The sequence below is a fragment of the Trichechus manatus genome, unplaced genomic scaffold (genome assembly GCF_000243295.1).
Source record: "Trichechus manatus latirostris isolate Lorelei unplaced genomic scaffold, TriManLat1.0 scaffold00042, whole genome shotgun sequence".
NCBI classification, from domain to species: Eukaryota; Metazoa; Chordata; class Mammalia; order Sirenia; family Trichechidae; genus Trichechus; species Trichechus manatus.
In genome coordinates this window covers 7670489-7692973 of record NW_004443978.1, presented here as the reverse complement: position 1 = coordinate 7692973, position 22485 = coordinate 7670489, and the positions used below count along the sequence as shown (strand labels likewise).

The 22485-nt window shown below is 42.5% G+C and overlaps 1 protein-coding gene across 1 annotated transcript in view; it reads left to right on the top strand.

Annotated features, from left to right (window-relative positions):
- The window catches only part of CFAP61 (cilia and flagella associated protein 61), a 324874-nt gene that overhangs the window by 199647 nt on the left and 102742 nt on the right, over positions 1 to 22485 (top strand). Inside the window, exons 20-21 of the mRNA XM_004376425.1 lie at positions 3023 to 3197; positions 20000 to 20292. Of these exons, the coding sequence (XP_004376482.1) occupies positions 3023 to 3197; positions 20000 to 20292 (468 nt within the window). The remainder of the gene's footprint in view (positions 1 to 3022; positions 3198 to 19999; positions 20293 to 22485) is intronic.

Below are 22485 nucleotides of genomic sequence, written 5' to 3'. Positions count from 1 at the left end.
AGTTTCCTCTCCAGCATTAAATAGCAAAAGAAAATGAAACTAACCACACAGAATTTTGAAGAAAATGTGGTGATTCGGTAATTCTATGCCCACGCAAGTGGCATACAATAAGCCACTCATATTTGAAGAGAAAAAGTCACTCTTTTATTTTCAAGGACTCAGAAAAATGATCTTCTATGTTCTTTACTTTAATGTGTTCTCTAAGTAACTGTGATAGAAAAAAAAATCTAGAATTTCACAATAGTATAAATGAGCAGGTGATAAGCACTGCAAATAATTAAAAAAGGCATGTCTAAATGGTTTTGGTAAATCCGAGAATAAATTCAAAATAGAAGATAATGAATTTTAATCTAAATTAATCTAATAAAGATCAAAAGACTGTTGAAAATTAGGGAGAGATGTGGCAAGGGAGGATTAAGCATTGTCTTAAATGGGGAAACTCAGATGTATTAATTTCCGTCTTGACTTTTATATGTAGAGGAACTAAGGTTAAAGAATACTTCTGAACAGTGCAAAGAAATCCATCTTCCCAACACTGGAGAAGATAAAATGGAAGAAAACATCATCCATGTAATCCAAGAAGACAAAACAAAGGAAATAGCCGCAAAGCTTAAAAGTGAAAGTGGAAGCCAGAATAACATAAGGGAAAAAATACAACAGTTGTCACAGGGAATGTCATGATTTTAAACTACCCTGTTCCAAGACTCTGTTTTTACACTAAATTCAAAATACAGGAGAAAAAACAAAACAAAATGATACCAAAAGTTTAAAAGTCAAAAAGGTAGTTAAAAGTGCACAGCAAGACTATATGAGACAAATCCAAACAACTATTAATAAGAAGCAGCAATATTAATATACAATAAAGCAGAATTAATTGGAGAAAGAAGAACATTAAATGGAGCAACTTTATACTGACACAGTGTAAAATTTATGATGACAATATAGAAGTCATGAACCTGTAGAATTACCCGTACTTCAAAGCCCTTAGACCTTATACCATGACTATGCAGGACAGCTAGGGTAGGTCTTCTAACAGAGGCCCCGAGGTACATTAGGTCTTACTGCTGTGCCTGTGTCTTTACCAGTTACCATCAAGTCAGCTCCGACTCATGGCAACCCCATGCGTGTCAGAGTAAAACTGTGCTCATAGGGTTTTCAGTGACTGATTTTTTGGAAGTAGATCTTCAGGCCTTTCTTCCAAGGTGCCTCTGGATGGACTCAAACCTCCAACCTTTCAGTTAGCAGCCAAGCACATTAAATGTTTGCATCACCCAGGGACTCCATGTACCTGTTTAACTTCCACATAATCTCCACCTGGCAGCCAAATTAAAATGGAGGTTCAAAGGGGTGACCCACAGCAAACTCAGGCCATGGTGCTATTTTATTTGGTGTTCATGATGGTGTTTGTTTGATTTTAATTTGAACCAAAATAATAAAAGTCAGGAATCCACATAAAAACCCAGGTATCTGGCGTTTCTTGAGAAATCATAGGATCTGACGCCACAGAACTCATCCTCTCACTTGGCAGCAGCAGGATGGCACTGAGGTAAGGTCATCCTGTTTGAACAGGGCACAGCCCCGCATCTGCCACTATATCCTTGACACCAAGGACAAGTGTCCACCCTCATTATTGTATTTTCCCTGTTGTTTTCCTTATACACCTTCTCCTCACTTATCGACTGTCTCATTATCTGACATTTTGCATGTACAATAATAATAAAAAATCTACTATCCGACTATTTTGTGCATTAACAATGTACGTCTGGCAGTAGCAAATGCCAAGGTGTGAGAGTAACACTGGCTTTGATGGTTGTGTGTCAACTTGGCTGGGCCATGATTTTCAGTATTTTGGCAATTATGTAATGATGTAACTTGGCAGTTATGTAGTGATGTAGTCATCCTCCATTTATGTGATCTGATGTGCTCATCCTCCATTTTCGCATAACACTGATTTCACATAACAACCTGGTCTTTGGAAACTACCATGTCAATAAGTGAGGAGAGAGTGTACAGAGAAATGTTCTCACCCGTGTCTGTATCAGAATGGGAGGACAGAAGCTGGACTGGGAAGGCTGTATGTTAAAAAGAAAGAGAGAGATGGCATATTTCTTTGACAAAGTGAAGAATAATCAATGTTTCATAAATGAAGAGTAGTCCACTTCCCTCATTTTCTTTTCTGCCTAGCCCCTCTATTCACTTGAATCTCAACTTCTGATACAATTACTTCTGTGGCAGATTGTTTTTACCAAAAATGGCCACAACAAATCCAGTCCCAGGTGCTCTTCTAGAGCCTTGCCACTCCTGTGGGAGAGGTGGGGGTCTAGGTCCCCTCCCCTTGATCCTGGTCAGTCCTTTATGACTGCCTGTATGAACAGAAATATGGGGGATGAGGTGCTGCTTGACTTCCAAGGCTAGCTTGGAAAAGAATATGGAGATTTCTCTACTGCTTCTCTCTTTCTCTCGGGACACTTGCCCATGGAACCCAGCCACCATGTTGTGAGGAAGCCCAAGCCACATGGAGAGGCCACATGTGGGTATTCTGGCTGACAACCCCAGCTAACATCCCAGCTGTCAGCATCAATTTCTAGACATGTGAGTGAAGACACCTCTGGGTGATTCCAGCCCCCAGCCATCAAGTTGTCCCCAGCCTTTGAGTCTTCCCCACTAAGGCATCAGAAGTTGTGGAACTGAGACAAACTGTCCCCTACCTCGCCCTGACTAAATGACCGACTTACAGAATCTGTGAACATAATAAATGATCATTTTGTACCACTGAATTTTGGGATAATTTGTTATGCAGCATTAGATAACCAGATCAATTACTTTTAAGAACTGTCGCTAAGTGGTCATTCTGCTGGTTATTTTTTCTCACTAAAGGATGATTGATTGTCTCTGGGGATGGAAAAACACATACCTATCTGGACATTGCTCTGTTTACACTGTGCTGTTTGTTTCTTTATTTTACTGTGTCATCATTTCACCTACGATCACCAAAATAAGCATTTCTCTGTCACGTCCTCAGGTCCCATGCCCTTCTGGGGCTGATATTAGTCAGCACCTGACCAACAGAGAGGTTCCCCGCAGTGGTCAACAGCGGTACAACGACATAGTCCCTTGCAATCACTTCACTCTCAACGATGAGGAAGATTGCTGTAAGGCTCTGGCTTGGATTAAAAACAACTCTATCACTGTAGAAGGTAAGGATGTTGTTAACTGTGCGTCTTTTCAGAATCGCGTTTTATTTTTATAATGAGTCTCATTCTTCATCTAGTTCGAGTATATAATTAGTGCCTAATTAATTCCAACCAAATCATTCATCTGTCATGCTTTGTTTTCCAGATTAATTTACAACTTGTTGTCATTTTTGGATACCCAGCATGTTGCTGGGGGAAAGAAAAAGGCTTGAGATAGTTTAATTATCTGTAATTATTTTATTACACAAAATGAATATCCGAAGAGCAAAGCATGGCTAAAATCATTAACTAATTAAAGAATAATTTAATAAGCACACATGTTTAGCAGTTATATGGAAAATATGTCTCCTTTTGGGAAGCTGAAAAGACCTGGGAAGGAAAGAAAGGTCTGCCTGACAAGTGCTCTTTTCTCCTTTCCCAGGCTTTCTCAGTTCTGCCTGTACGGTCCTCCCCACAAATACACACATTTGATGACATGCCACTTTTTGAGGGAAAATGAGGAAGTCAAACATTTGTACAAAGACCTCTGCCATTCAAAAGTGTTTTCTCCAGCATCTTTCCGGTCACTGCTTGAATTTCACTGAAATTGTTTGAATAAGAAAACAGCCAGAATAAGGCTTGCTACATATTTGTCTTTAATTGAAACCTGGAAGTCAAACTTTGAAAATGACCAGCGTAGTGTTTGACCTAACACACAGAAAGGCCAGTGACTTGGCTGAATTACACAGCCACCTCCCGTCAGAGCTGGGATTCTAACCCAGCCCTTCGATCCACCTCAGGGATGTACAAATCACTAAGTGCCCAGAAAGTAGGGATCAACGTGTAAAATTAAATATATTAATTCTATTTAACACATTTATTTAAATATAAGTTAATTATATTAATGTTATTAATATGTTAGCATTGCATTATTCTGATTTTTGACGGAAGATTTAGATATTAGGTAACTTTTTGTCAATTTATTTTGTCAATTATTTGACAATAAAATGTTACTAAAATATTACTATGTCAAAAAGTCAAAAATGGATCTCAAATGACATTTAATACATTGCTGGCTTCAACTTGCTAATGCCTTCTAGGCTATTTGCCTCTGAGTTCATAAATGAGATTGGCCTGTAGTTTTCTTTTTTATACTTTCTTTGTCAGGTTTTTTTGAATCAGGGATATACTAGCCTCACAAAGAGTTTTCAAAAGCTGTCCATATGTTTTGGCGATCTAAAATACTTCGTGTAACCTGAAAGTTGGACAGGAATCGCTCATAAAACCAACTGACCCTGGAACTTTTGGACAGAAGTGGGCTATACAGATATATACAGTGGACCCAGCTTTAAAACTTGTTGTAAATGTATCCATACTTGCCTCAGAACGTGATGTTTCCAGTTTTTCACCTATGTCTGTTTAAACCTGTGTCAACACTTCAGTCATTCTTCCATCACTGCCCCATGTCTTACCTAGACTTAGGGAATTCTCTGATCTAGGAGTCTACAAACTTTTATCTGTAAAGGGCCAGATAGTAAATATTTTGTACTTTCAGGCCTTATGATGTCTGTCATGACAACTCAACTCTGCCATTGTAGCAAGAAAGCAAGACATAAACAAATGGGTATGACTGTGTTCCAATAAAACTTTAGTTATAGAAATAGGTGATGAGCTGTAGTTTGCAGAACCCTGCTTTTATCCATGGAATTGTGACAAATCATTTTCATTTTGTCAAGCCCAAACCTCAAAATGTAACTTAAAAGCCTCGTTGCCATCAAGTCAATTCCAACTCATAGCAACCCTGTAGGTCAGAGTAGAACTGTCCCATAGGGTTTCCAAGGCTGCAGTCTTTATGGAAGCAGACTGCCACATCTTTCTGCCGCAGAGTGGCTGGTGGGTTTGACCCACCGACCTTTCGCTTAGCAGCTGAGCGCTAAGCTCCCTGAACGCGTGAAAGCCAGCTGGTTCAATACAAAATACACAGTTGGTCTCAGGAGTGTGCCAAGCCGTGTTAGAGAGCAGCATCTTAGTGCTGATCTGTTGGCTGTTTTGAGTGTTAGGACTGAGGAGCATTTTGACCAAGAAAAGGGCCTTTGAAGGTGGCAATGCAAGTTCTCAAGGTTGAATATTGACGGCAAGGAATGTAGAATCCAATGCATGAAGCATGGTGGTCTCCTCCGTGTGTCTTCTCCTTCATCCTCTTGATTCTCAGACGTGGGAGAGCATCAGCACTATCTGGCTGATTTGGCTAGTTCTCACAGATGATCACTCTCTGATGCCCATTTAAAGGGACTTACCTTTGCGAGATTTAAGGAAGTCTCCCATGAGCCATGGCATACAAGCCCCTCTGGTGCCTGCTTTTGTCCACTGAGCAACTAGTATAAGAAGGATGTAGGAATTAGTGTCTTGTCTTAAGAATAGGATCCAGTGCTTAGTGACACTCTCTAGGACTCGGAACATTCGCGCCTTCACACTCAGGCCACAGGGGCAGGGCTCAGGAGCCATCTGCCAAGCCCATGGGGTCGGGTTAATTTCCCTCTCTGTGGTGGCCACTTCCAAATGACTTCTCATGCAAGAGAAGTTAGGAAGAAGAGACCACTTTCTCTCTGTAGCTTTTCCATACTTAGAGTCATATTCTGACATGAATTTAATTAGTCCCACTCAGATCTTATGCTTGCAGTGATTTTCCCATCCTTTTCTTCATCCCTCTGGTCCTCCCTCCCCTCTCCAGCCCCACAATGCAGAGTCACTGGATCACAGTCCAAATATCCCAGAACAGAGTGGGCCAAGGGTACTCACCTCACCAGGCTACAGAAAGCCCATCCACACCCAAAAGCTAAGGAACAACAACAACGATGGACAGTATTATACCCCCAGGGACTTCCAGGGCGAGGCAGCTCAGAGTAGAGCCCCCCTGGGTCTTCCTGGCAGCTGCCGATGAGTAACAGGGAGCAGGGCTCACCTGGAAGCTCACACTCATGCGTAACCACTTGGGTCACCTCTGGGACCTCTGTTTCTTAACTGAGTCCTTGGGTGTGATACTTGAGCTTCATTACTGCGATTTTAAGATCCTTTCTAACAGTGAAAAATCTAGCTGCTTTTCCAGAACTGCATTTTGGAAAGAAAATGGTTGTTGCAATATTGTTTCTGAGCTATCTAGGGTACCCTCCTTCGTTGAACTCCAGGCCACTTCCTTGAGAATTGCAGCTCTGACTTAGCTCCATGTCACTTGTGCCCGGCACAGTGCCTGGCTGTTGTAGTTGCTTAATAAACATTTTGTGAATGTAAATGAAGACAGTTCAGAATGTAACACAACCCCCGCCCACGGAGAGTCTTTTCAAAACGTTTTGCACACAACCTAATCAGGAAATTGACGCCAGTTGAGATGAAGACAGGAAGACACTTGGGTGAAATTGATGGCTTTTTTTTTGAAGTTCCTTTGCCTTTTATGAGAGTAATAACATACTGGCTGAATAGGAAGAGCGGAAGCCTTCATTGTGAATAGCGGACATTTATTGAGGCAGCGTGCTCAAGTTCTGAAGTCAGACGCCTGGGTTAAAACCCTGGATCTGCCCTTTCCCTGGGCAAGTTACTGGAGCCCTCTGTGCCTCAGAGCCGGGTAATATCTTCCTCGTAAGGGTTGCTGTGAGGATTAAGTGAGATAAATGCGATATCACATGTTATGCTCAGGACAGTGTCTGAGATAGTAAGTGTTCCATAAGTATTGGCTGTTACCAGCATCACTATGACTGCTACTACACGCAAGGCATTGTTGTGCCCCCTGAACGTCCCCAGAGTGTGTCAGCCCTGCCATCGCTGTGGATAACAGTCTCTGTACAAAAGATGGGGGTCTGCGTATACCAGGAGACACACTGTGGGCTCCGTGAGAAGCCTGTGGGCTGTGAAGGTTGGGGAAGACTCCCCAAGAAAGGAGGGTTTGAGCTCAGCTTTAAAGAAGGGCAGCAACAAAGGGACAGGAACTGGGAGCATCTGAGTGTGTACAAAGGACAATGGGCCAACAACTTCAGCTGGGCGAAGGGCTTATGAGCGGCGGCCGTGGAGAGGAAGGTGGAGGAGCAGGTGGGTGACACTGACGAGGACCTCAAGTGCCAAGCCAAATCCAGAGTCCAGCTGGCTACTGAACGTGGGGAAGCAGTGAAGGTGGATGATCAGGGTGGTGACGGGCACAAACCACACTTCAGGAAGGGACCCTTCCATCTACAGTACTGACTCCAGCAGAGAGATGCAATCGAGCAAGAAAGAATAGGAGGAAGAATGGGCAGGAGAGGATGCAGTAACCAGTGACAGTGGGGGACCGCCTGGGCCCAAGTGCTGCCCCATGCTGGCAGCCCTGTTGGCACAGCCACTGCTAGCTTATTTCCAGGTCAGTTATGGGACTGTGGTATCTGAAGTCAGAAATGAGAAGTCTGGCAAGCTGTGAAAACCAAGGAGCGGGGCGGTGTTCTTGCTCTTGCGAAAGGTGGGCTGGGCTGTCCATTACCACTGCACAGCCTTTCAGCACTCCTTTCTCTTCACATCACCTCAGTAACACCAGAAGGAATGTGGACATTCTTCGTAAGGGTTTACTTCTGTGCCCTCAGTGCTGTTTCCCTTTCTAACTGGTTGGCATTGGGGCGGTGTGGGAAGGGTTGCTGAGGACAGTGCCCTTCTTGCAAGAGTCTGGGGAAAGTCTCATTGTTCTTCATTGTCTCTGATCGAGTTGCACGTCTCCCACACCCTCAACCACAGCCTGAATCCTGGGAGACGCTGTGCTCCCGCAGGCCAGGCTTGGGGCTGGGGTCAGGCTAGCTTTCCTGCAGCACCTGGACATGAGGTTGTTTTGCTGTGGAGTTGTGTGCCATGGAGTTGACTCCACTTATAGTGACCCCATGTAATAGAGTACAACTGCCCCATAGGGTTTCCTAGGCTATAATCTTTATGGGAGCAGATCACCAGGTTTTTCTCCTGCAGAGCCACTGGGTGGGTTTCAACCACTGATTTTCCAGTTAGCAGGCCAGGGCTTCATGGTTATGCCACCAAGGCTCCTTGGATGTGAGGGGAGGGCTTGTTCCTGAGGACTGTCAGGAATTGTTCTAGAAGGACAAATGGATGCTAGGTAGCAAAGACCAGGAGGAGGTTGTGTCTCCTCTGAATTGCTACCCACAGACGCCACCCCAGTGCGTAAAGCCCACAGCAATTGCTATTTTCTCATACCTTCCTCTGCTTCCAAATGAGGAAACAGGCCTTTTGTGATGGAATTAGGTGGTAAATCGTTTCAGTATCAAATGGGTTTATGGATGTAAATCACCTAAACTGTTAGGCGTGCCGGGCGCAGAGAACAGCTGACGTCACAGGCTCAAACACTGCTTTCAACTGCAAACAAAACCTGAGTGTTCAGCCGGGGCTTCTCATAGACACTGCAGCCGAATACATTCTAACGGTTTATGGCATTAATTGAAACTAATTGAAATTCATTTGCTATTACCTCTGTACTTTCCATGAAAATGAAAAGTAGGCTGAAAGTAAAATAAAAAATGAAACTGCCTTAATGGCCTGAAATGGATCAATTATTTTCGTCTTCAGCTAAATAACGGTTATTAAAAGCATCTTCGTAGGAAAAGTATAACATTAAAATTCCAGTGCATGGATCATCAGACAAAGCCTTTGTTTTGTTATATCTAATATTTTCTTCCCTTTCTATTGCAGAGTGAAATGAAACAGGCCAGGCTTGGATCCTAGAAATCTCAGGCTTTGACTTATAAAAAACAACACCAGCATTCTCAGGTTTACATGTCGGCGTGACATGCTTTTAAGAGAGGGTTTCTTTCATAATTTATTAACGTTCTGCTTATTTAGAAAATTCTTTTCTTATCAGGTTATTCACTGAATGGATTTATCCAGATAAAAGACCAGTTAGAGTATATTTTTTAGCAACATGTTACGTATCTATAGGCCAAGTGTAGTGTAGTGTTATGAGCACTGGTTCAGAAACAGACCCACGGTGACTTTGTCCTGCTGTGCCAACTGCTCTGTGTCCTGGAGTGCACTGCTTACCCTCTCTGTGCTTACTTTCCAGGAGATAATATAACACCTATCTCACGGGCCTGTTCTGAGGATGTCTGAACATGAGACATATAACATATAACCACTGGATGCATCTTTTGAAGTGGAAAAAGGAAACATAAGTCTCCATTAAAATACAATGGAATAGAAACAGTACACACAGAAACAAGGAAAGATACATAACCTGCACAGTGTAGTATGTAACTCTTGTTTTCTTTGGCCTTCAATGAGTAATGACTATCAAGGAAAATTCATATTATTTTCTATGTACATCATATCTAAATTTATTTCTTACACTCTTGAGGTCTGATTTCATGGCCAGATGACCAGATCAGGAAATCATTACCTTGTCTTCCTTTTGTATGACATTTTCCTTGGGGAGGATCTTTCTTCCTCTTTCCAGCATTGAGCATGATAGTACAATGGCACAAAGCATACTTTCAGGTCGTTAAAGCACTCAGTTCAACAGAATAAATTGCCTTTTTAGCATCCACTGAAAATAATTTTTAGAAAGGTTGTTCCAAGATGTAGCTCCATCTATCTCTGATGATCACTATCAAAGCTGCGAGTGTGTTCATTTACATTTTCAACAAGTGGGTATCAAAACGCAGAAAGATCACCTTTGTATTTATGGCAAATTTTAAAACGGCAAGTCTTAAAGCATTTTTAACCTGAAGTGTGGAACTGACCATTCCCCAGATATTGGTTTGAGGCATCGTTTTCCCCTCACCTCCCGACCCGGGCCGTCCGCACTGAAGCTTCTCTGTCCTCTAGGCAGGAGCCCTGCACATGTTTTCAAAGACTGTTGCAGTTCAGAAGTGAGAAAATGACTTCGGAGGCCTTCTTGTCACCTGCAATTTCACACTGTTGTCGCTTTAATGGTGCCCCCTCTGGACCCTGCTTCACATTTCAGATCTGTAATCTTAGTCATGAATAATTTATTCCCTAAAAGGAGCTACAAGATTGGTCCTCTATGAAAACTGCTGGCTATATTCCATTAATCTTTATTGGAAAGTCAGTTGTCATTTGCCATTTCAAAATAGGGCAGGCCACCATTTTACCGCAGTCAGCTGTTAGATAAAGTGCAAACACTGGTAATTTCTTACGGGTTTAGTAAACGGAACTAGAAAGAAGACATTGACCAAGTCTTTTAGCACAAAACTAATATCCCTGGAAAATCCTCACCCTTCCCACTCTGCTTCTTCCATATAGGTATGTTGTTGTTGGTAGGTGCTGTTGAGTCGATTCTGACTCATAGCGACCCCGTGTGACAGAGTATAACTGCCCCATAGGATCTTCTAGGCTGTAATCTTTGCAGGAGCAGATCACCAGTTCTTTTCTCCCATGGAGCTTTCCTCCTAGTTGACCTTAGTCTGGAAGCTCTGCTGAAACCTGTTCACCATGGGTGACCCTCCTGGTATTTGAAATGCCAGTGGCATAGCTTCCAGCATCACAGCAACACACAGACCACCACAGTACGGCAAACTGACAGACAGGTGGTAGACTGCCGCGTGTTACCTCCTTCTAAATATTTGCAAGGACTCCATGAGTTATAAAGCACCCAAGTGTGTAAATACATCGATTAAATCCATCTTTAATTAAATGATGTTTGCTGGCTTATTAAAAACATGCTAAAAATGAACATATGACATGAATCCCATGTAACCTGGGGGCTCCTCACCCGTCTGTATAGCCATCAGGCTGTCCCGCGCCAGCGGCACCCCCATCCACCCTACTGTACGCACCCTGGCTTACACACAGTTGTCAGCTCCAACACCCCCCTTAGGCAAAGCCAGTGTGGTGTCTCCCTCGCTGTCATTATTCACTTACCACACAGCAAACGCACCACCGTCAGCCGCTTTCACTCACCTCTCTTTAAACTCTTCCTTCTAACTCTGACCCAGGGATGAAGGAAAACCTATTTCTCTGATTCCCTGTCCTTCTATCTCTCTGTTCCTCTTTTCTCTCGCTCCATTTCCTTCCCCATCCTCCCTCCTTGACTCAGCCAGCATTTGACCAAATCATAGTGACATGGTAGGTGTGCAACCGCTAACCACCAAATAGAGACTAGGAAAGCCACATCATCTGAAGTCAAATTTACATCAGAAAAGAAAATCAGCAAATACGCCTCTCGGACGCCTAAAAGCTCCCAAAAGTCCCCTTCAGCAGGTTCACAAATGTGCCCTTCTTCCTACTTGACTTCCTTCTTTCCTTAAACAGAACATTAAAGATGCAATTTCTTATTTCCTTCAGCTTAAATACCACCGATATGGCAGGAGAATATTTTATACTGTGTATTGTACATGCTCACAATTTGATTACGTTTAAGGTCGTGTAGGATTTTGTGAGCAAGACTAGAAACCTAATAACCAGAAACATTGTTCAGGGGAAGGTGTTTCTGTCTTACAAATCTCAGGTGTACACCCTTCTCTTGGTTGGCTATTTCCTGTAGTGCCAACTCCACAGTAAATGTCAAGTAGCAACATGTGGTAGGGAAATATGGCCATAGTGAGGTCATTCTGTGATAAATATTTAGAAGGCGCAAAAGTATGACCCAGTTAGCAAGGAAAAGGGCTTACGGTCTGCAGTCTGATAAGCCTCAAACGTTCTTCCAGGTATCTAGTTGATAAGCACTTTGTCGTACCTACCGTAGGCCAGGCACTGTGGCAGACTCCAGGATATCCTGGTGGAAAGCGTGAGTGTGGAGCTTACAGCCCAAAGAAGTCATTTCACAGACAAACCTGGGGGTTAGGGCAGGTAGAGACTGCGTAGGGCCTGTGGGGGGCCTCATCTGGCGGGAGGCTGAACCACCTTCTGGGGCAAGGCACAACTTCAGAGCAGGTTGTGGTAAGGCCTTGACCTAAGGGTTTAAAAGCACTAGTTTATAAAATTACTCTGATAAATATAACTAATCATATTTTAAATCATGTTTTTAGGCCTAGGTTCCTTTGTCCCAAAATGAATAATCAAAGTCTTTGCCTAAGGACCGAAAATAAAAAAATAAAGGATCTCCGTGCTTATGCTTTTGCTATCATCACCTGATGAAAAAATTATTTATGAGCATTTGAGTGAAACTAAGTTTGTTTCAGCTCTAAATGTTATTGTTAAGAGTAGTAATACTAAGGGATTTTGTGTAAAAGTGCCTAGCCTCATGCCTGGCATATAGGAGTCACACAATAGACATGAATTGAATCTAAAAATTCTTTATAAGATAAAAGTGAGAAATGATGGGAAAGAACTCACAATCCTCCACAGAGTGGAGACATTTAAAAGCAAGAGACTGAACTAGCAGAGTAACAGGCCAACTTTGATACATTAGGTTTTTATCTATAATCACTAACACCAATCGCTGTTGAGTTGACTCTGACTCATAGCAGCCCCGTGTGTGTCAGAGGAGAACTGTGCTCCATCGGGTTCTCAATGGCTGACTTTTTGGAAGTAGATTGTGAGCTGTTTCTTCCAAGACACCTCTGGCTAGACTTGAACCTCCAGCCTTTTGGTTAGCAGCTGGGCTTGTTAACCGTTTGTACCACTTGTTTTGTTATATTTGTAAAGGAATGTGATTTGACTTGTAATATATTCTCATTTATTTAGTAACAAATTATGTTGTAATGAGATTCTACTATATTATATAGACAGTAAGGAAATATAATTACATAAGCATATTGTTAGCTGCCATTGAGTTGATTCCAACTCATGGTGCTCCTTTGTGTGCAGAGTAGAACTGTGCGCCATAGGGTTTTCAAGGTTTTGACCTTTCAGAAGCAGATCACCAAGCCTGTCTTTCGGGGCACTTCTGGGTAGGTTTGAATCGCCAGCTGTGGCAAAATGAGTTCCTTTGTGTGGTCTTTTGCCTCGGTTCTTTGGAAAAACAGTTTGAGAGATTTTTCCCCTAAGCCCTGAGGAATTACTTTTGCCCTAGTTTTCTACCCCAGAGGGTTTATTACTTTTGTCCAGGTTGATCCGGCAAGCTGTAAACAACTTGGTTTGATACTTTTTGTCTGGCCCTGGGCTGCAGCCTGCCCTCTGATTGTATGCACCTTGTAGAGACTGGTCAATAGATTATACAAGTGAAGTGCTTGTGGCCTACCAAAAGGGGATTGGTCAGTTTGTCCCCCCGCAATGGGAGGGGTCATGCGTTGAAATTGACACAGAGTTGTGTATATAAGCAACCAGCCCCAAAGGAAATTTTTAGAGAGAGGAAGAAGCAGAAAGGAAAAGAAGTGGGAAGAGAGAAGAAGCAGAGAGAAACGAGGCAGGGAACCTCCTAAAAGAGCTGTAACATGGATCAAGGGCTGTAACACTGTAGATGGTGACAGGCCTAGAAGAGGCCCAGCAGCAGAGCCGAGGACAGGGAGGCTGAAGGCAGAGAGGCCTCTCATGAGGGGGCTGAGGAGAAGCCTGTCCTGAGGAGGCCGAGAGGAGCCTGTCCCGGGGGGGCCGAGAGGAGCCTGTCCCGGGGGGGCCGAGAGGAGCCTGTCCTCGGGGGGCCGAGAAGAGGCCTGCATGGCCGAGAGAAGCTGAGAGAGCTGTCCTGCGCTGAAGAAGGGAGATTGCCTACATGCTTCCTGATCCTGATCCTGAGCTGTAGCCTGTTGATCCTGGTCCCAAGCTGTGCCCTGTTCACTGCCTTAATGAACCACTTAACTGTAAGGATGGTCTGTGAGTTCCGTGTGGCCATTGCATTGAATTATCAAACCCAGCAGAGAAGTAGAGTACTGTGGGGAGGACGACTGGTGTCAGAATTGGTAAAAAGGTTGGAGAGTGGAGATGTGTCTGACCTCCACTTCATGGGAATCAGCTTTGGGCTGATCCTGGTTGTTATCCCTCCTAAAGTTAGACAGGTTCTAATGCTAATATTACTATTACCCCCACCATTTCACAGCGACTTCAAGCACTTAACCATTTGTGCCACCCAGGGATTCCATAAATAATCATATAAAGCACATTTAAATAAAAAAAAAATACATAAAATCATTTAGGCATTTATTTAATGCATGGCCAACATCGCTGCAATGGTACGGTCTGTTGTTCAGCCAATATTCATCTCCCACCCCTGACTATAGGAAGCACGTGCTTCCCCAACCCCTTGGCCATAAAAAAATAAATAAATAAACGCTTTGCTGTCAAGTCAGTTCCTACAGATAGCAACCCCATGGGACAGAGTAGAACTGCCCCTTAGGTCCTTAGGTTTTCCAAAGAGCGGCTGGTGGATTCGATCAGCCGATCTTTTGGTTAGCAACCGTAGCTTTTAACCACTTCACCCCTAGGGCTTCATGGGTGTGGGCAAATGATTTGTTTTGGCCAATGGAATGTCAGTGGATGTGAGAAGAGCAGAGGCTTGAAATGTGCTTCAGCAGTTGGGCTCGCCCCCATGAGCTCCTGCAAGTCCAAGGAGGATGAAAGGCATGTGGCGCAGACCCAAACCCAACCTCAGCTTGTAGGCAAGCCTAACCCAGATCAGCTGGCATCAACCCACAAATATGTGAGTGAGAAACACAGGGTTATTGTTGTTTAATATTCAGTTTGGGGGTTGTTTGTTAGGCGTTATTATTGTAGCAATAGCTGACTGATATATAAGCAAAGTTTCATATTTTTGTTAGAAATTTTTTAAATGAAAATATATACAGCAATTCAACAATTTCTACATGTACACTTCAGTGACATTGATTAGATTCAAGTTGTGCAACCATTCTCGCTATACTTTTCCAAATTATTCTACCATTCTTAACGTAAACTGACTGCCATCTAAATTTCCCATCTAGCCCTTCAAGTTGGTGTTGACAATTTGATCATATGTAGATAATTCTTTAAAAGGGCACAAGGCAGGCATTCTTTACTAATTAAGCTAAACTATTGTTTGGTTTCAAAATGACTTCAGGTGATAGTTCCAGTTTAAGATTTAAAGATTATCTCAGGGGGTCACCCAGCCTCAATGGTCCAGAAACAAATGGCTTCTGTCCTACATTTTTACCCCTTTTTATCAGGATTCTTCTGTAGCATCTTTGATCAAAATGCTTAGTAATGGTAGCCGGGCACCATCCAGTTCTGGCCTCATGGCAGAGGAAGCAGTTGTTCATGGAGGCAGTTAGACACACATTCCATTTTCTCCTCCTGTTCCTGACTCTCCTTCTTCCTCTGGGGCTCCAGATGAATAGAGACAATTGTATCTTGGATGGCCTCTCACAAGCGTTTAAGACCCCAGGCACTACACAATGAACTATGAGATAGAACAGAAATGCTAAAAACATTACTAGGCCAATTGACTAGGATGCCCCCATGAAGCCATGACATCAAACCTCCAAACCAAAGAAACAAATCCCATGAGGTACTCGGTTGTACATAAGCAGTATCAGCAGCTGCTTTTTGTTGTTGCTGTAAAAATACAAATAATACAACTTTTGCCAATTCAACCTTTTTCAGGTGTACAACTCAGTGATATCAATTACATCAATCATGTTGTACAGCCAATACCCTTAATCAATGCCAAATTTCCCATCACCATAAACAGAAACTTACTGCTTCCCAAACAATGGCTCCCCCTCTTCCTCTCCCTCCCACCCTGGTAACCACTAATAAACTTTGGTCTCTATACATTTGCCTATTCTTGTCATTTCATATAAGTGAGACTATACAATATTTGTCCTTTTGTGATTGACTTATTTCACTCAGCATAGAGTTTTCAAGGCTCATTCAGGTTGTAGCATATATCAGGACTTAATTTCTCTTTATGGCTGCTTACATTGTACATATGTACCACATCTTGTTTATCCATTCATTCTTGTTGGATATCTAGGTTGTTTCCACCTTTTGGCTATTGTAAATAGTGCTACAATGAACATTGGTGTACATATGTCAGTTCGCATCACTGCTTTTAAGTCCCTTGGGTATATACCTACGGGTGGGATTGTAGGGTCATATGGTACTTATATTTTTAAGTTTTTTGAGGAACCACCACATTGTTTTCCTCAATGGCTGTACCATTTTGCATTCCCACCAGCAATGGATAAGGATTCTAATTTCCCCACAGCCTCGCCAACATTTGGTATTTTCCTTTTCTTTTTTTTAATCTTAGCCATTGTAGTGGGAGTGAAGTGATATCTCATTGTGGTTTTGATTTGCATCTCTCTGATGACTATGTTAGGAATTTTGTTAGGAAATTTTGTTTCAAATGAAACTTAAAGATAACTAGAACTATTTAAAAATTAGAATATCTATAAATAAATCTCTCATTTAAAAATTAAAACCATGCCCTCAAGTCAATTCCAACTTATGGTGACCCCATGTGTGTCAGAGTAGAATTATACTCCATATGGTTTTCAATGATTGATTTTTCAGAGGTAAATCACCAAACCATTCTTCCCAGGCACCTCTAGGTGGACTAACAACTTTTCAGTTAGCAGCCAAGCTCATGAACCATTTGTACCACAGTTTAAAAATTAGAGATGTCTATCTCACCTTGACATTACTGGCATTAATAATAATTAAAAAATATATATAACAAATATTGGAGAGGCTGTGGGGAGATTGGAACTCTTACACATGCTGGTGGGAATGTAAAATGGTACAACCATTTTAGAAATCGATATGGTATTTCCTTAAAAAGCTAGAAATAGAAATACCATAAGATCTAGCAATCCCACTCCTGGCAGTATAACCTAGAGAAATAAGAGCCATCACACGAATAGACATATGCACACCCATGTTCACTGCAGCATTATTCACAATAGCAAGAAGATGGAAACAATCTAAGTGCCCATCAACAGAGGAATAGATAAACTATGGTACATACACACAATGGAATATTAGGCAACAGTACAGAACAATGATGAATCTGTGGAACATCTCACAGCATGGATGAATCTATAGGGCATTTTGCTGAGTGAAATAAGTAAATCACAAAAGGACAAATACTGTATGAGACTACTATGATAAAAACTCATGAAAAGGTTTCCACGCAGAAAGAAACACTCTTTTATGGTTACGAGGGAGCGGAGGGGCGGGAAGGGAAAACACTAACTAGACAATAGATAAGTGGTAACTTTGGTGAAGGCTAAGATAGTACACAATATTGGGAAGTCAGCACAACTTGACCAAGGCAAAGTCATAGAAGCTTCATAGACACATCCAAACTCCCTGAGTGACTGAGTTACTGGGTTGAGGGCTGGGGACCATGGTCTCGGGGGACATTTAGCTCAAGTGGCATAACATGGTTTATAAAGAAATGTTCTACATCCTACTTTGATGAGTAGCATCTGGGGTCTTAAAAGCTTGTGAGTGGTCATCTAAGATACTCCATTGGTCCCACCCCATCTGGAGCAAGGGAGAATGAAGAAAACCAAAGACACAAGGGAAAGATTAGTCCAAAGGACTAGTGGACCACAACTACCACAGCCTCCACCAGACTGTGAGTCCAGCACAACTAGATGGTGCCCAGTTACCACCACCAGCTGCTTTGACAGGCATCACAACAGAATGTCCTGAACAGAGCTGGAGAAAAATGTAGAATAAAATTCAAACTCACAAAAAAAGACCAGACTTACTGGTCTGGCAGAGACTGGAGAAACCCCGAGAGCATGGCCCTTGAACACCCTTTTAGCTCAGTACTGAAGCTACTCTTGAAGTTTACCTTTGAGCCAAAGATTAGACAGGCCTATAAAACAAACAATAACACATGGTAGTTCAACCGTGTATACGAGACTAAATGGGGACACCAGCCCAAAAGCAAAGACGAGAAGGCAGGAAGGCACAGGAAAGCTGGACGAATTTAAAGGGAGAACCCGAGGTCGAGGGGTGAGTGTTGACACATCGCCGGGTTGGCAGCCAACGTCACAAAACAATGTATATTAATTGTTTAATGAGAAACTAATTTGCTCTGTAAACTTTCACTAAAGTAAATGAATAAATAAAAATTAGAGATGTTATCAAAGGTACTTGCTCTTTGAATGGAAAAGCTCCACCCTCTCCAGCTGCCTGCACTCTGGGCAGTCAGTCCCTCCTGGACCACACAGCTTCCAGACCCTGCCGCATTATGGCGTCCTGTCCTCTGTGAGCTGTAAGGAAAAGCCCATCTCACAGTGCAGTTACTACAAGCCAATGTGGAGGAGACCAGAGAAATGTTAAATTAGGAGTCTTGTTGGGCTTAAACACCTAAATTTGTTTAACTGGCAATGAGTATTGTTCTGGTGTGTGTATTTTAAAAGGGCAGAAAACCTCAAAACTTTGCCTGGCAGACTGGCCCTTTGTTCTGCTAGTCAGCCAGAATTCAGGGTTCACAGCAGGTGGGAGCCTGAATAATTTAAGCAAAATGTTGGCTGGCTCAGTCCCGGAAGAAGCAGCTCACTAGGAATGCTGCATTAGCAAGTCTGAATACAGAGGCTTCAGGCCCACAAGTGCTGTCCTAGTGAGTGCCGGGAGGAAAGTCCCTCTCTCTGGCTTCACTGCCTTCTTGGGTAGCACGGGGAATATGGGGGAACTGTCTAGATGCTGAAATTTGTCTTAGTTCTTTTTTTCCTAAGCAAGTAAGACAAGCCATCACACCTCATTTCAATTTTGGACTGCAATCGATTTTTGCTGAATTGATTAAACCAAGCTGAATAAAAACACTTGCCATTTATTTTGACTTGTAAACTTCCTTTTCATACCATTTCATAAACAGGTAAGGAATATATAGGTCGATAGATTCCATGAAGTACACATTTTTTAGTAAAATTGCTGTGTCTTCCCTGAAATGTGCATCTGTAGCAGTTTCTTTGTGACAAGGTGAAAATGCCAATTCAATGTCATAAATAGCATATAAGCAAAAAAAAAACCTGTCGAGTCGACTTCAGCTCATGGCAACTCCATGTGTGTCAGAGTAGAACGGTGCTTCATAGGGTTTTCAATGGCTAATTTTTCAGAAGTAGATCACTAGGCCTTTCTTCCAAGACATCTCAGGGTGGACTGGAACCTCCAACATCTCTGTTAGTGGCTGAGCATGTTAACCATTTGCATAATAGCGCAGAAATAAAGTATAATACATTTCACTCATTTAATAGTTTCATGCTTTGATCTTAAAACTGATGGAATTTGTAGAATAGCATATTGAACTATTTCTGTAGCCTTCTTAAGAAATGTAAATTTATAGTTTGGGCTGTTACTATCAAAATGCTCTTACATGGGGGATACCTTTCAAGATTATTTTGTCAGTCCCTCTTGCTAGCTCTTGACACTTTAAATTCTAAAAACCAGAATTTAAATCTCCATTAAATCATCTGTTGATGAGCAGAATATTCTAGCCTTTAGTTATCAGAGAAGGAAAAATTTTCTTAAAATCAACCCAGTTGAATATTTAAACATTAAAATATCATCAGTAACATCATGTGCATGAATATTTTTAATGATTTTTTCCATCTTTTAGGAAGAACTTGTATAGATTGAAAACTTTAGTAATTTTGTTTCTTTAATAAATGTAGCAAATAGGGAACAAAAAACCAGGTACAAGGTTTTATGCTAGACAGTTTCATTCAGCATAATTTCAACTTTAAAATTATAGGGACATAAATGAATGTCCTACTTCTGTGTTAAAAGTACTTGACTACTTTGTGGGATGTTTTGTGCCAATTCTTTACTAAATTATCTTGGGCACCGTTGCTAGGTAACACCACTGGCTTCCCTGCAGCTGAAAAATAAGAGGGTTATAGGGAGTAATTCCCCATTATTAGCATTTGGCTAATAAGGTTTTTGAAAAACTGTACAGCTTAGCATTTTTCCTCTTTTTCTAGGGAATGTCATTGTCTATGGGAATACAATCGATACTTATACCACAGTGGAAACGCTCTTAAACCTCGGAGTGAGGGGCTGCTGCATCCACTTCGTGCATCCCCCGCCCACCTCCACCATCACCTGTATCAACAACTACTCAGTGGAAAGCGCAGTGGCGGATGCGCTCATCGCAGCCGGAGTTACCATCTACCGGGACGCGCTCCTGGCGCGGTGGAACGATGGCCAGTATCCGGACCCCATCAGATGTGCCAGTTTTACCACACCCACCAAGCCCTTCAGACTTCAGTGCTCCGTGAGTAGGGCCTGTGAGCTGCACTCACTGGGTGGGAAGTGGGGAAAGCAGTCATCTCCCTGGGGGCTTTTGAGGTCTGAAGGATTGCAGGGAGTAGATTTATAGTTACATGTTGGGTATTGTTTTCTAGCTCTTCAGCTATCTATTGTTGAGTAACAAACCACCCCAAACTTAGAACGTAAAACAATAAATTATTATTTTATGTCCTGGTTCTAGGGGTTGACTGGGCTCAACCTGGGAGTACTTGGGAAGTGGGGTATGGATTCTATCCTGTCCTATAGGGTGACTATGAGTCAGAATTGACTGGACAGCAATGGGTAACATTTCCTGAAAGCTTACCATGTGTCAGGAGCCGTGCTACCTGCTTGTAGTATATTCTCTCATGTCATCATAACTGCTCAAGGGGAAGCAACCCCATTTTACTGATGAGAGCATTATGGCTCCAGGCTGGTGGTGGTGCTGGGGTGCCAGCCCAGTCAGCAGGGTCCCAGAGTCTATGCCGCTCTTATACACTATGACTCTGGAAAAGGAAAAGGGAAAGGCTTATGGAGCAGAGCACTGGAAAATTTATGGAGACAGGACTTCTCTTCTGGGATGCCTAACAGCCCAGCCTAACAACCTGTATCATCAGAGTTACCAGTTCAGAGGATTAGCAGAAGCCAGTGAGGAGGGGGAGAGGAAAGCAGCCAATCAATTTAATTGAGAAGCAGGAGACCCAAAGGAGGCCAAGGTCAGTGTGAGGACTGGGGCTATATAGCTCAAGGGCTTTTGCTAGCAGCTGTTATACAGAATGCCAGCTCCTGTCTAGTGGGTAAACCAGCTGGAGATGGAAGATTCATAGCAACACCTTACCTCAGAGTAGGAGGTGGTCAGCCTGAATTAGAGCTTCTGACCCAAGTGCCTCTAAGAGTAGAGAATGGTGACAACCCCCCACCCCCTAGAGTCTAGACGGGGGCTCAAAGCAGATCAACACCACAAGAGAGATTTGTTTGGAATCTGTCTTTATCCTGAAGATTGATGGAAATTTTACATTCTGCTCTTTAGAATATACATTCACTTATTGACTCATTCCACAGATATTGATTGAGCACCTACCGCTAGGTCCCAGGCTCTGTCCTGGTTGCTGGGAATAGAGCCATGAAAAGAGAGAAGTCAATTTTATTTTAATATAAAAGTTATATTGTCTACACATGTATGTGACAATATTACATAATATAGAAAAAATCCAAATGATTCCACTCAAATTATCCCCCAAAATTACGGTCCTGCAAGATGTGCCAAATGTATGGTGAGGAACTCCTGGAGGTGAGCACATACTTTAAGAAGCAGTTGCTGTTGTTGAGTGCCGTCAAGTTGATTTTCTACTCACGACTTCATGTGACTGAGTAGAATTGCCCCGTATGGTTTTCTAGGCAGTGATCTTTATAGGAGCAGATCGCCAGGTCTTTCTCTCACAGAGCCATGAGATGGGTTTGAACCGCCAATCTTTCTGTTAGCAGCCAAGCACTTAACTGTTGTACCACCCGAACCTCCGCAAATATCTACTTGAATCCAGTTTCCCTAGCAGCCCTCTCTGACCTTTATTTCCTCGTTCAGATTAGAATAGGAATCACGGCAAAAACATCTTGCAAATACTCTGAACTGCCTTGATCCAATACGCCTTCCTGCTACAACTTCATGTGACTGGTTCTGTGCTCAAGGTCTCACAAAGTTAAAATCAGCCTTCATTTTCATCTGGTGCTTGGAGTCCTTTTCCAGTCTCTTATGGGTGTGGTACAATTTGGTTCCTTGCAGTTGTAGAACTGAGGTCCTTATTTCTTTTCTGACAGTCAGCCAGGAGCTACTCTTAGCTTCTAGAGACCATCCACAATCCTTGTCAAATGGTCCCCTCCATCTTCAAACCAACAATGGAGAATTTCCCTCATGTTGAATCTCCCTCATTCTTTGAATCTTCCTCTTTAGGAAGCCTAGTCCCTGATTAGGTCCAATTCATGGAGGATAATTTCTGTTTCTTAAAATCAACTCTGCCATGTAACATAGCCTAGCCTTGGGAGTAACAGTCTCCTCATATTCATACCTCAAGCCCACTCTCAAGGGGAAGGGCGAGAATCTTGGCAGCCTCTTAGGATTCTACTTACCACATACAGTCATGCTTTTTCATCCTTTCTTACTATCTTTGCCTTTTAATTGGAG